This window comes from Stenella coeruleoalba (genome assembly GCF_951394435.1).
Source record: "Stenella coeruleoalba genome assembly, chromosome: 13".
Lineage (NCBI taxonomy): Eukaryota > Metazoa > Chordata > Mammalia > Artiodactyla > Delphinidae > Stenella > Stenella coeruleoalba.
The window spans coordinates 61,067,034-61,081,595 of record NC_137159.1 but is presented as its reverse complement, the minus strand read 5'-3'; the positions used below and the strand labels follow the sequence as shown (position 1 = coordinate 61,081,595).

General features: G+C 47.5%; 1 protein-coding gene across 5 annotated transcripts in view; it reads left to right on the top strand.

Annotated features, from left to right (window-relative positions):
• Positions 1-14,562, top strand: part of VIT (vitrin) — a 126,122-nt gene that overhangs the window by 86,275 nt on the left and 25,285 nt on the right. For 3 of the 5 annotated variants that reach the window (XM_079940403.1, XM_079940405.1, XM_079940406.1), the window contains 3 exons: positions 4,592-4,639; positions 6,145-6,207; positions 10,746-10,893. In XM_079940403.1, the coding sequence (XP_079796529.1) occupies positions 4,592-4,639; positions 6,145-6,207; positions 10,746-10,893 (259 nt within the window). The remainder of the gene's footprint in view (positions 1-4,591; positions 4,640-6,144; positions 6,208-10,745; positions 10,894-14,562) is intronic. The other 2 variants (XM_079940404.1, XM_079940407.1) reach the window with 1 other exon arrangement.

Below are 14,562 nucleotides of genomic sequence, written 5' to 3'. Positions count from 1 at the left end.
CAAAGTGTGGTCTGGGGACCTGCTTTCAGGCCTTCTGTGAGGCCCTCACTTCTCTGTGTACAGAACTGTGTGAGGCCAGATTTTCTTCATACCCTTCAACAAAAACGAGATTTCACCACAGATTGACTGCAGGAACTGACATCAGATTCTAGCTGCCTTCTATTATGTCAGACACTGAAGAAATGTGCCACTCTTCTCACTGAATGCTTTTGTTTCAGAAAGCATTTTTCATAAAAAATGTTAGAATAGATAGGTCTATTGTTATTTTTAAGTGAATAAATAGTAAAATAGATGGATAGTTAATACTCTGTTTCAGATGAGAGGATGCACAGTTTTAATTTTTTTTAAGATTTAATTAATTAATTAATTAATTAATTAGTTTAATTGGCTGCGTTGGGTCTTCCATTGCTGTGTGCGGGCTTTCTCTAGTTGCAGCGAGCGGGGGCTATTCTTTGTTGCAGTGCGAGGGCTTCTCATTGCAGTGGCTTCTATTGTTGTGGAGCACAGGCTCTAGGCATGCAGGCTTCAGTAGTTGTGGCACACGGGCTTCAGTAGTTGTGGCTTACAGGCTCAGGAGCGCAGGTTCAGTAGTTGTGGCACACGGGCTTAGTTGCTCCGCGGCATGTGGGATCTTCCCGGACCAGGGCTCGAACCCGTGTCCCCTGCATTGGCAGGCGGATTCTTAACCACTGTGCCACCAGGGAAGCCCTTTAATTTCTAATATGAGAAAAATCAGTAGATGTCGCCAACACAAACAGAGGCTCTTTGGGGGTCTTCAATATTTTTAAGGGCATAAATTTGCGAGCCTTTCAGATATATGAAAGTAGCCTTCATGTCCTCCGTTATGTCTCATCTTTTCTGGGATAAATTTCTCTCATCCCTCCAACAGGTCCTTACGTGACTCAGCATCACACCCTCGAGCTAAACCACAGTCTGTCAGTGAGTGGGAACAGAGCACACAGAGCAGGACACGATGCCTCAAGGGCTGTGCCCGGGGAATTGCCTCTCGCCCTAAACACTCTGGTTCCATGAAAACATCCCAAGTTCCTTGTGGGGGGGAGGTTCTGTCTCATCAGCAGCTCATCTCCTACTGAACTGGCAATCACTCAAGTTCCCAGGGTCTTTTCTCAGGTATTTCTACAGAAGCAGGTCACCCCAATCCTGTAGTCTTCTTGAATCTTAATTCTGTCATTGAATATACTCACAATCTTCCAACTTCTCTGTCATCCACCAAATTGATTAACATGCCACCTATCTCCCTTCCAGTCACTGATAAAATTACATCCCATGGGACAGAATTTCATGAGCCCCATTAAATATCCCATCTGTGTTTAGGGCAAACCATTAACAGACCCAGGCAGCTATGTATGGACCTAGTGATGTTGTCGTCAGCCTCAATATTTCATCCTCTCCTCCACGGGACACTGAACTTATGACCCCGAGTGATTCCTGCTTCCTCCTCCCACTATGCTTTCTGCCCACGGGTGTAACTTGACACGTCCCCGATTTAAGCCACCACTTCCACTGCAGGGGAACTGTTCTTTAATTTAAAAAAAATTTACTGAGCGTACTATATGTCAAACACTATGCTGTTAGAACTACAAAGATGACTCAGATATTTTCAGATTCTAGAATTCTGGGGCCTCCTCCGGCCCCCATAGGCAGACCCCCGCCCCTCCTGCCGGGACCCTCTGAGACGGGACTAGAGTGACTGAAGCTAAACTCGGGGACTTTTCCTTGGAACCATCCTGCTGCTGCCTGGTTTCACGGTCCCATGAGCTCTGTTTGATCAGATAAGCTTCACTGGCCTGGAAACCTAACAGCGGAGTTGATGTTGTTTCCATGAGAAGAGGCTGCCAAACAAATATTCCACACGGAGCTTTGGAAGGAACCCACCTGTAGACCCGGGACTGCTGACGCATCGCCGGCGTGACAGCCCGCGCCCAGGACCTCTGACTGTCCTCGGCCTTCTCTGACAGCCCTTGTGCATCGGGCCGCAGGCACAAGGCTCCTTTGGCACAGCTGCAGCTGCTCTCCGAGTGCCCCCATTTCACGGCAGCCAGAGAAAGTTCTCCAAGGGAAATGTGCGGCCCTCGGGGCATGAAGCCAGGCCCCGGAAGGGAGGTGTGCAGAGTCCCCCGGCTCCAGAGGCTGCTGTCTCTCAGACGACCACCTCCTCCTAAAAACTGCACTGAGAGTCACCCGGGAGAAGCCGGGGGGCTAAAGGGTCACCTGTGCTCCTGCCCCATAAAATTTGAGAGCCCTAAGGGCCTCCCTTATAGGGGGCTCCCGCTTGGGTCCCGGGCTGGTGACTTCCAGATGTGCAGGGAATAGAAGGAGCTGTAACCAGTGCAGAGGTCATCACGGATCTTAAAACAGGAATGTTCTGGGCCCTCACGCTTCGTGGGCGTTACAGGTGTAGTTCCAGGCCTAGCTTTTCCGTGGCCTCACCCAGTACCCTGAGATGCTGAAGCGACCATGGCGCCTCCCGTGTGATAAACGTGCAGGTGGAGCCTGCCTGCCTGGGCTTCACGTTCTGCTCTGCCACTCCCTGTGTGTCGGTTTCCTCACCTGTAAAGTGGGATCACAGCTGTACCTGACCCACAGGGTTATTGTGACTTAATGCTCAGAAGGAGCTTGGTCAGTGCGTGTTCAAAATCAATACCTCTCTTAGACACTGACTGTACCTAGAAGATGACTGAGCCAGGATTATCACAGAAATAATTAGCTGTTTTTTTTACGAGCACCTTTTACACTTTTCAGAGTGATTTTATACACATTTACCTTCATGTGAGGCAGGGCAGGAGAAGTCCTTATGAGCTCGGCTTTACGCAGGAGAAAACTGGAGATCAGAGAAGGTAGGCTAGCCCCCCAGACCCCCAGCTAGTGTTTTGGTAGACTCAGGACGGGTCTTCTGACTTGCTTTCCCCACACCACGCCCTCAGACCTCAACACCAGAACACAAATGTTCTCACAAATCTACTTCTCATTACTACCAAATCCCAAAACACCAAGTCTGAGCTGTTCAAATATTTTTTCAGCCTTTGGCTTTTGGATGAAAGAGATTTGGTTCAAACTTGTCCCAAACAAATGAAAGTGTCATGGACAGAAGGACAGCCCTCCAGGACAGGAGTAAGAGCCTTGAAAATCCCTCATGTCAGAGAACTGTTTATCTCCTGCCAAAGTAATAGAGCCTCCAGCATTCTAATCTTTCCTCACGTCCAAGGGTGCTGAAAGCCTGGGGCAAAAACTGAGACGTCACCAGCACCTTTTTTTAAGGAAAAGGGCAAAGCGCATATTTTTACCAGTAGGTGGCGATAGAGTAATGAGGTTAAAGAAGCTGAATGTTTAAACATATACGTCATAAATATTTTGAGTTTGGAGATCATCCCACCCAAACTGCTAATGTTACTCAAAAAGGAACTGAGGTTCCTCGAGGGCATGTGACTTGCGCAAGGTCCTACACCTGGTGAACGGCTGAGCCAAATTAAACTCAGTTCTCACCATTAACCCAGAACCTGCAAGAACACAGACTATCTTTCAAAATAGCCTGGCATCTTTTAATCATGCAAAGGAAAATATCACTTCACTTGAGTATGTTAATAATTGCAGTGTGCTGGAAAGCTGATGGCCTTTAAGAAATGAAACAGTTTGTTATGCTCTCAGCCTTGAGAGCTAAAGGCAAGGGGAGAGGGGAGGGAATGGGAGAGGGAGAGAAACAGCCATTAGGGTGTCCTTACGAGGCTTCCTAATATGTTTGTGCTGCCTCTGAGCCCCTCCCAGCCATAATTCTCCAAAAGAGATCAGGGGGATTGGGTAAGAATCTCCCCTTCCCGACCACCGCTGCCACTTCATCAGCACAGGTTCGTGGTGAAGGGCATTAGACAGATAGGATGCCAGGTGCCACTTTGCTCTATTCTGCTTGAGGCACACCATGAGAAGCAGAGCCTCAGGAAATGAGTGTACTGCCTGCTCCCTGAAGGGGCCAGATTTGTTCTGTGTGGTTCCAAGGAAAGAAACACAAACAGATGGGTAAGGCCAACGTACCCAGAATGATGCTGGGCATATTCTGGGTGCTTATTGAGTGTGACGGGTAGATGGGTGGATGGAAGGATGGATGGATGGATAAAGATTTCATATTGATACAATGAAAAGTCTTCTCAAAGTCTCAATAGTCCAAGAAGAAATGCACTACTTCAGTTGCGAATGTAATGAGTTCCCTGTCTCTGGAGGGATCCAAGCACCAGCCAGCCACTCGCTTAGGTAGAGATGTTATTGAAGCAGATTAGGAGGTTGGTTCAAATTGAATGAGCTTTTAGGTCCCCTTGAATTCCAGGATTCCTATTATTCCGTGATTCTTGGTGCATAGGGAAAGGAAGAAAAGAGTGAAGATGTTTTCGTCTTTGGCTTTAAGAGCTTTAAATGAGAAAATCCCACAGATTTCAGGTTGCTTCATCCCAAAGTCTGGTCTCCTGCTTCTTTACTGAACTTTCTGCCACAGTTAGAAAACATTATCATCCTGGCAGTTCCCTTGAGAGCTTCTGCCGGTTTCATCTAAGTAATGAGTTTGTTTCTTTTTAATTTTGAAAAGCAGGGGAACCTGAATTGTGGAAACCTGGATCGGTGCTTCTAGATGCAGGTAATTATGCAGCCCCTCCTCCTGGCCGTGACTAGATCAAGATTCGTACAGCAGGTGGCACAGAGACTAAGCTCAGCTAGAGAAGGCTTTCCAACAGTGTCACCTCCGACATTAGGGTCTGGTGACCATGCGAAGGGCCCACTGAAGCTCCTACAGGGAGGCCTGGGTGAGGGACAAGACTGGATCACTAAGAGGGAAGGAAATGTGAAGACAAAAAAGCAGAAGGGAGTGAGTTCCAGGCCCCCAAAATGGGTTAAACCCTCACTCCGTCTGGGAGCACACTTTGACTTCCTTCTGTTTCTTCTTCCTTCTTTGCAAGTGGGATTCGGGTTTTCCCTTCACATGAATGAATGTTGTTCCCTGTTTACTGCGTTAAGTGTTTGAAACTCCAACACCAAATGCGGCCTTCTGACTCTTGGTTCAAGGGCAGATTTTGCTGGTGGGTTGGGGTTGGGGGGAGATGGAGGAAAGGACTCTGGCCTCTGGACATGTATTTCTTCCCCTCCCAGAGCTCCTGGATGAGAAATGCCATTCGTGAATTTTTTAAATGATGTGAGGAAGTGGGATGAGCAAGCTGACCTTTAATGGGAAGATGAAGTCATGTGCTTTGCAAACTGGAAAAACTAACAAGCCAGGAGAAAGCTCACCCCAGCCAGGAGCGAGCAGAGCCCTTAGCACCTTCCTCCACTGGGGGGGGGACTCTCAGTGGGCGCTACCCAGCATCCCAGAAACGGGGAGACTCACTTCTGGTTGGTGCTGCAAGTTTCACTCTGCCCAAGAAACTCATTGGCCTTACCAAGCCTAAAAAGACTCGTATTTATTGTCTTTATTTCCTTATATGATATATTTGTGAACTTGGCTCCCAGGTAAACAGCGCTAAAGAAGACCCCTGAGGCTGAAATTCAACTCACATACACCCCCTCTCAAAGCCCTAAACCCTTTTGCATCTGTACTCTGGTCTCAGACTGCTGGAGGGGAAGGGAAGCATTATAGACCCTCTCATTTGAGTTGCTTGTATCTCATCTCTTCCCCTCCAGTCTACACCCAACCCCCATTAGACTGTCCTCGGTCTCACTCATCTTTGTTCATCAACTCAGTCACTGAATGTTGATTGAGGACCACAGGAAAGGTTCACGTGATGAGTGAGACACGCGCCCTGACCTCAAGATTTTCAGAATTTTACAGAGGGATAATTTACACTGGCAAAGTGCTTAATGCTTTTAGATAAGGAGACTATGGCTGTCTCCTAACGGGCAGTAGGAGACCAATCTCAAGTCTCCTGACTTCAAATGCCTGTAAGCACCCAGGGGAGTACTGTGTCTCTAGTAGGCTGTCGGTAAGCATTCATTCTTCTCTCTTAAGATGCGGGTGTTATGGAGAAGAGCACACTTAGTAAGCCAAGCCCCCTGAGCTGAGTGTGAATATCCATTCTGTCCCCATCCCTGGGGTGAGGCCAGATGCTTCCTGTTCTTGTAAGTCACCAAAAGTTTTACTGCTCTTTCCAGGATTTGTTCCAAAAAAAGAATTAAGCACACAGTCTTTGGAGCCAGTATCCCAGGGAGATCCAAGTAAGTTAATTGACAACTAGAAACCCATAGTGGCTTTGACATCTGATCTGCTCTCTCTCCCCTCTCCCCACTCACTCCCACCCTAACCCGCCTCTCTCCTACCCTGGATCTATTTATCTCCTCTCTTCTGTCACTTTGTTCTAAGGGGAAAGGGAAGCTTTTGAAGGATTTACACTATCTATGTGCAAGAGGGGGAGAGGATCAGATGTTTACAACATCGCTATGGCAACAGAGTGGGGTGGGGTGGGGCGACAAGGAGGATGAAAGGAGGAGACTCGCTTGCCAGCGAGGACGGTGGTCCAGTGGAGATGATGGTACGCAGAGCTCAGAGAGGGAAGCGTAAATGGAGAGAAATGGGCAAATTCAAGAGATAGAGAAGGAAGAATCTAGAGGGTTAGAGGTAGAAGTGCAAGAGAGGGAGCCGTTAAAGATGATTTGGACAACTAGGGCAAGTGGTGCTGCCGTGAGGACCACTGGGGACCGAGCACATTGGGGCAGGAGAGTGTTTACATCTATCATCTTCTGCAAGACGTTTGGTCTAGCAGAGAGTTAACTACCCAGATCTGACATTCTGAAAGGACAGCCCAGCCAGAAATTTAGAGTTGGAAAATGATGAGCCATAGTTCAAAGCCAAAGCTGTCAGAACAGAAAATGTGACCTAGGGAGACAGGATAGAGTAAGAAGAAACGGACGACTTAAACCTGAAGACCTTTAAGACTAACTCGGTGGAAGAGAAGCCACCTGAGGATACCAGAAAGAAGGGACCAGAGAAAAAGAGGAAAACCAGGAGGGAGCTGTGTGTTGCAAGCCAAGGAGAGCACCTGCAAATTCTCCCAGAAAGTTGCGGCAAGTCAGCCACCAATGGGCTGTGAGTCTCAACTCACCTCTGGGTGAGAATCACCTGAAGACATTTTTTTTTTTACTTTTTTTTTTTTTTGGGCGTGGACCATTTTTAAAGTCTTTATTGAATTTGTTGCAATACTGCTACTGTTTTATGTTTTGGTTTTTTGGCCGCAAGGCATGTGGGATCTTAGCTCCCCGACCAGGGATGAAACCCACAACCCCGGCATTGGAAAGCGAAGTCTTAACCACTGGACCACCAGGGAAGTCCCACCTGAAGACATTTTTAAAAATGAAAGATACCAATTCCTGTCTCATACCTACTGTATCAGTCTCTCCCTAGATCTTGCTACTCAAAGTGAGGTCTGAGCACCGGCAGCATTGGTATCACCTGGGAGCTTGTTAGAAAGGCAAAATCTCAGACTCCCACCCCCCCACCCCACCCCAGCCGGGTCTACTGAATCAAGCAATTCCTTTGCATGCTAACCCTTGAGAAGCACCGCCTGGAGTGATTCCCAGGCATCTTTATTTATTGAAGCTGCATAAGCAACTCTGATACATATCTAGGGTTAAGAAACACTGGCCTAATATACTGGCCAACAAAAAGCATTAATCTATAAACTTGTATCACGTTGAAGAAAACCAAAGCAATTAAGAAAATTGGTAGATTGATGACTGTAGACACTCTGTCTTACCTTTTCTTCCTCCTGCTGCAACCTCAGTGACCGTAATAAATTGCTCATGCTGGACATTTCATAACCCAGTACTGTCCTTTCGTATTGCTGTTGTCATCTTCACATCAGCATGTTTTTATGTCTGTATGAGAAAGCCACTAGGGTCTCAGTGAGCACATGCCCTGAGCGGGAGCCATTGTCATTAAAACATTCTTGGGAAGGAGGAGCAAAGGTGATCCCAATAACAGCCAGCAGGCTAATGAGTGAAGAGAACAGAGGAAACAGAGAAACACCTCACCTCCTTAAAACCTCCTTAAAACACAGTTCAAGATGTAAGAAATAAGGGGAGGGACTTCCCTGGTGGCACAATGGTTAAGAATCCGCCTGCCAGTGCAAGGGACACGGGTTCGAGCCCTGCTCTGGGAAGATCCCACAGGCCGTGGAGCAACTAAGCCCGTGCACCACAACTACCAAGCCCGTGTGCCTAGAGCCCGTGCTGGGCAACAAAGGAAGCCACCACAATGAGAAGCCCACGCACCACAACAAAGGGTAGCCCCTGCTCGCCGCAACAAGAGAAAGCCCACGCGCAGCAAAGAAAACCCAACGCAGCCAAAAATAAATTAATATTTTAAGAATAAGGAGAAAAAATGGTCTAGGAAGAACTAACATAGATGCTACAAAACATGTACGCTTCTTCATTTAAAAAGAAAATCCCCTGTGGCCCTTATTGTAATTGTTATTTTTTTTAAAAAAGGTTTTCATTTAAAAAGGCATATTGAACTATAATCTGCTGACATCTGAAGGATAACCTCTCTTCAGGGGTGCTTCTCAAACTTTAATGTGCATAGGAATCACCTGGGGATCTTGCTAAACTGAGATCTGATTTTATAGGTCAGGGTGGAGCCTGGGAGTCCGTCCACATTTCCAGCATCGGTGCCAGTGGGCGGAAAGCCCTAAAGAGCACCACTGCCACCTGCTGGCGGCAATTCACATCGCAAGCCCAGACATAGGAAAGAGAGGGTTGGCCCTATGTGGGGAACTTGCCAAGCCATAGAGCAGTTCTGCTTCTCTTTTGCTTTAGCCCAGGCTTTAGTGGCATCTCTGAACTCCGCTCCTTGATTTTATTTGCTTCTTCCAACCTTCATCTCGAGGAGCATGCTTGAGCATAGACAGTTTGGGGTCAGCAAAGGACAGGGGAAGCCAGCTGAACAGGAAGAGACGGCAGGCCCTGACCATCCAGGCACACAGGGTCTAAAAGCTTGCGAGGTCCCTAGCGAGCCGAGGCACTGATTCCAGACGCAGCGAGTCAGCCAGGCCCAGAGAGGCCCCTGTCATCACCTACTTCTCCTCTGGTTTTGATTGCCATACACCACAGCAACAGAATAAAGCAAGTTCTCAGAACTTTTTCCCTTAACCTGCCCACTCTGTAGTATCACTCTTTACTAAATATTTCTCATCAATTCTGCTTAAAACTGTATCAACTCATGTTCATTTCTTGCTTTCATTAAAAATATATATCCCTCCCTGCCATGGAGCTTCTCCTTTTGGGGAATGGGAGGACCCCAGTCCCATGGAAGCAACACAATGCAGAGAACAGAAGTCGAGAGCAGCCTCATGGGCGATTGTGTGGCAGCTTAGCGATCCAGGCTGGTCTGGACAGCTGCACCCTTCCCACACAGGGCAGAGCTGGCCCCCGTGTCCTCCTGGACACTCCAGTCCAGAAACTTCTAATTTTACTGTCTCTCTTTTTCACCCACGGAACTCTGCTTTGAAATATTTTTGTCTCCCAAATTGCAGTTGTTAAAAGAACTCATTCCTCATTTTTTGTTAATCAAGGGACTATATAGCTCCCAATAAGAAACTTCTGATCAGCATTGAATAATCAGTTTTATCATCCTGAGATGATATAATTTCAGTCGGGAGCAAAGAAGACACCACCTTGGACTTCCCTGGTGGCTCAGTGGTTAAGAATCCACCTGCCAATGCAGGGGACATGGGTTCGAGCCCTGGTCTGGGAAGATCCCACATGCCGCGGAGCAACTAAGCCCTTGCGCCACAGCTACTGAGCCTGCGCTCTAGAGCCCGCGAGCCACAACTACTGAAGCCCGCGCGCCTAGAGCCCGTGCTCTGCGACAAGAGAAGCCACCACAATGAGAAGCCCGTGCACTGCAACGAAGAGCAGCCCCCGCTCGCCTCAACTAGAGAAAGCCCGCGTGCAGCAACCGAAGACCCAACGCAGCCAAAAATAAATAAATAAAAAAGACACCGACTTCTACTTGCTTATGTGGCTTTCCATCAATTCCTTTCAGCGTTTGAAAGTTTGAACCAGCTTGCAGGCCCACCATCCCCCCGCCTTCATCCTAACCTTCATCTACTTGCAGAGGTCCCAAGATCCTAACCAGAGCTGTCCTAGTATTTATTACAACTAAAAGAAGGGGAAAAATCTAAGGTAGCTACAAATAAGAACAGGTATCTGTCGATACAGGTGGACAATTTCTATGGTTGCCCCACCCAGGGAAGTGAAGGATAAGATAAGTATGCATTTCTCAATCTACACTTCCTGCCCTCCCCTCAGCACTGGCCCTGCAGATTCTTCCCACCTTTATAGAGAGCCAACACACAATTCTAAAAAGTTAGGATGAGAGTAAAAGACCATAAGCTCCAGGGACTCAGTCTGGGTGAATGCCCGCATCTGGGGGTCTGCACTTATATGCTCTGAACTAGGAGACCATTCTGAGGGCCTTCTTAGACTTGACTGGGAGGTCCCTGCTTCTGAAGTCTGTAACTGTGGCTGATACAGAGACTTCTACAACACTCATGGAAATAAGTACCAGCCCAGTGTCCAGGACCTTGGTGCCCTGTGAAAATCAGTTGTGGATATAAATAAATAAGTATATCTTGCTACTTATTTTTTTAACTTTCTTTTTGTTGGCATCTCAGGGGGCTCTGGTGGAGGAAGCGGGGAGTGAGCATTGAATGCAATGAGAGAGAAGCAGAATAACAGAGTCCCTTTCCATTCCTTAGGCTGCAAAGTTGACTTGTCATTTTTAATTGATGGGAGCGCAAGCATTGGCAAACGTCGATTCCGAATCCAGAAGCAGTTCCTGGCCGACGTTGCCCAAGCTCTTGACATTGGCCCTGCCGGTCCACTGATGGGTATTGTTCAGTATGGGTAAGTGCTGCTCTGAATTCAGAAATCAAGGGATGTCCATGCTTAATTTTGTGCCAGAAAAAAATACCGACACATCCTAGAGCACAGCAGACTCATCCCCTTCCCTGATACAAATGTAAATGAAAGAAACCGAAGCAATCCAGATGCCGCTGAAGAAATCTGAGGCTTCCAGAAGGAGGGACAAGTTAATCCACACTTGAAAGTAAATGGCATTTGCACTCCTGACTGGTAGAGAGAATATGTTTGGGAATTAGGAGAGCCGAGTTCAAGTTTTTGCTCAGCCAATAACAAGCTGCGTGGCCTTGGGCTAGGCCTTCACCTCTCTCACGGTCAGTTTCCGCATCAAGGTTGGCCCCCTTTCAACCCTATTAGAGTATTTGTTTGAGGGGCTCCTGTGCTCCACCTATAGGTGGGATGCCCAGAAAACATGGTGCTCTAGGTTCAACTTTCTCCTTTCTCTGGACAACCTTAGGCCTCTACACTGGTACTGGGAAAGCTCACCGGGCAATGGGGAGGACTGGGGTGGGGGGGAAGGGATGGCCCCCAGCACTCGCCCAGCTGACTGTCCCCAGTCCACTTTACTATTCTACATAGGGTAGAAATTGAGGGCGCATACTCCCATCCAATCTCAACTTTTCTCTCATTGGGGATAATAAGTCAATCTTATTTCAGATGTAGTAGATTTCTCGCTAAAGCAGATACACAGATATCAACTGAAAACAGGCAATCAAAAGCGTAAACAAGCACAAATCTCAAATAACAGGTGGGCTTTTGATCAAGAGCCATTAAGGGCAGGATAACTGTCTCACTTTCCACAAAGGATCTCGGGCACAACCCGCCCGTCCTTCTCCCAGATCTGCAGCTTAGCCTCGGCCTTGGACACTAACCTAGGCCTTGGTACCTCTTGCTCAGAAGCCACAGTCTGAAAAGTAAAAAACACACACCTGACAACATCTGGGGCCATCTCTGGTCCCTGCAAATGTTTCCCAGGGACATCCCAGAACAGCGTTTTAACCAAGGTTGTTATGTCACAGACACTAGAATATTTAGTTTTGAGATGTCCAAAGAAATAAAATGCTTTATTTTCATAAGAACCTATAATGTTTGTATTTTTAGAATTAAATTCCAATGACGTATTTAGCACTATCTTCTATTTCTGTGAAGGAAGATAGCTAAGTGGCACTTACATATAGTCAGAGCCCAATATATGAAAATAACCAATTGCTACACATGTTAATTCTCAGTGTCGGATGTGCTGGAGGATTTTAACGTGAAATAGGAAAATACGTGGTTTGGGTCATTGTTTTCAAGACGTCAACCTATTTTCATTCCTGTGTTACTTTTTAAAGTTAGCAGATGAATAGCAGGCTTCTCTGGGGAGGAAATGTAAGCGTTTTAGTGCCAGATGTTCCCGGTCAGTTTTATTGGGGGGTTCAAAGCTTGGTATGTCATCTTGCATTCAAAATAGCTGCTTTAAAAGCTGTGTATACCAAGGTTTATAGGCGAATATGAAAATAAGGTGGTAAATATGTCAAGGAAAAGAAAAATGTCAGGAGCATTGTGTTGTGTGCTGATGGGAACATGGATTAAAGAACAAATGTAGCAGGGAAGGAAAAAATTCAATAAAGACCCCTTCCCCTCAAAAAGACATTTTCTCTCACGTGTCCCTAAAGTCATCACCATTTACAGGGAAGAGTTTACCTCCATGCTTTCCAATGTCACTTTCTAAAAATGCCTTCCCTATTCATCTTTTTTTCCGTCCAGGGTCCTTATTCATTTAAAGCCCTTAAGGGAAATGTGTCTGTTTTCCTTTACTTTATGCTCATACAAACCCATCAATCATCTTCACCCTCCTTCGGCCACGGGGTGGAGTGGAAAGCACAATGAACTGGTGACAGGACGTCCTGAATTCTAGCCTTAGCTCCGCTGTGTGACCCTAAGCAAGTCACCTAACCTCTCCATGTAAGAGCTGCCATCTCTACAGTACAGGCCGGTCGGACCAGATGATTTATTAGGGCTCTGCCAGCCCTGCTGTTCTGTAATTCAGTGACTGGGTCTGTACTCAGAAGACATCCAATCAATGAATGTTGGGTGAACATGCTGGGTGAGCATCGTCTCCCTTCCAGCCTCAGGTTCTGATTAGGTGGGTGAATGATCAGCAATGAAATGATGGCTGCACAGAGGTTACACATCCGTCAGGGGAATGTGGGGAACAAAATCAGTTGGAGAGAGGCACTAGGAAGGTGTGATGAGGCTGAAGGGGAAATCCACACACTCCGCTGAAATTGCTTTTATTTCAGCCACCTGGGTGGCTCCCATCCGGCCTTTCTTCAGCAAATGGTCTTAGTGCGAGAGAAGGCAGGGGGTGGGGTAGGAAAGGGTATGCGGGCAGAGGTCAATGCAGACATGGGGCCAGTGTTTCTGGAAAAGGGCTTTCCAGTACTTGGCTGGCTGGGAAACTGATTCCTCTACTGGTACTTTGGGTTCTCACCAGATTCTAGTGCCCAGCTCACAACCACAGGGAATCAGCCCTGCTCTCTCAGAATCACAGAGCAATGGGGCCTTAAAAAGCTCCTGGTTCCACCTCCTCGTGTTACAATGAGGAGACAAGGCTCTAAAAGACAAGCCACCTTGGCAAGAACGAGCACTCAAGGTGAGACTGGGGTTGGAAAGGAGCTGGCCAAGGTTGGAGGACTCCCGAGCTCAGAATTTCTCCTGCTCTCAGGCCTCTCCCCTCTGTCACCGCTGCCGTGGGTCCACATGGGAGACTGCCCCCAGAAGATTCCTTCCCTTGGTTTTCCTTAGAGCTGAGGCAGAACTTAGACTTTTAAATTTGGAATTTAGAAGACTCATACTATTAACAGGAAACAGAAGGCAAATAAGAAATAAAAATACGAGGATAAAAATGACCTGATGTACAAAATGCTCGTTCTGTATCCTGATCAGTAAGCATCCTACACAAAGATATTTTGGATGCGGGAAACAGAAAACCAACCCAGGCAGGCAGGTGAAGGGAGAGTGATGTCACAGGACTGGCAAGTCTTGGTCATTCCCTCCCTCGTCCTTTCCCTGCATCTCCTCGTCTCTCTGCTTGTCCAGTCCATTCTCTCCTCAGTGGACAGCGTCATCCCCTGCCAGGCTCGTGGCTTCTGCTGCTCTGTAACTTCCCCCTTGCCCTGGCTGGGCTCCTAATTCTGGTCCGGACCAGGGGGAGCCCCTCAGCCCCCGTGGTGCCAGCATGCTCCCTCTCCCACATCCCCCGCCCGCACCTACAGAGGCTCGGAGCCCAGGCCCGCGTTAACCTTTCAGCAACCACAGCGTTCCTTCCACAGTCATCACGCACCTCCAGTAAGAGACGCAGCGTATGACACAGACGCAGAGAGGTTGAGTGACTTCCCTAAGAACACACAGCTAAATGCATGACCACTGGGGAGAGGAGAGATGTTAAATCCTGGGTTAATCCCTAAAATGTCAAACCAAATTGACTTCAAGATTTTGCTCCTCTGCCAAGAAAGCTCCTGATAATGGAGGCTTTCACCAGACTGAGGACAGACACGGCTGCAGACAAAGCCAAGGCTCAAGCCCCCATCTTGCACACATGTTCTAATTTACAGTCAAACAGCCAACATGCTCGTGATTGCGCTTACGACCAACAGGAACATTAAGAGG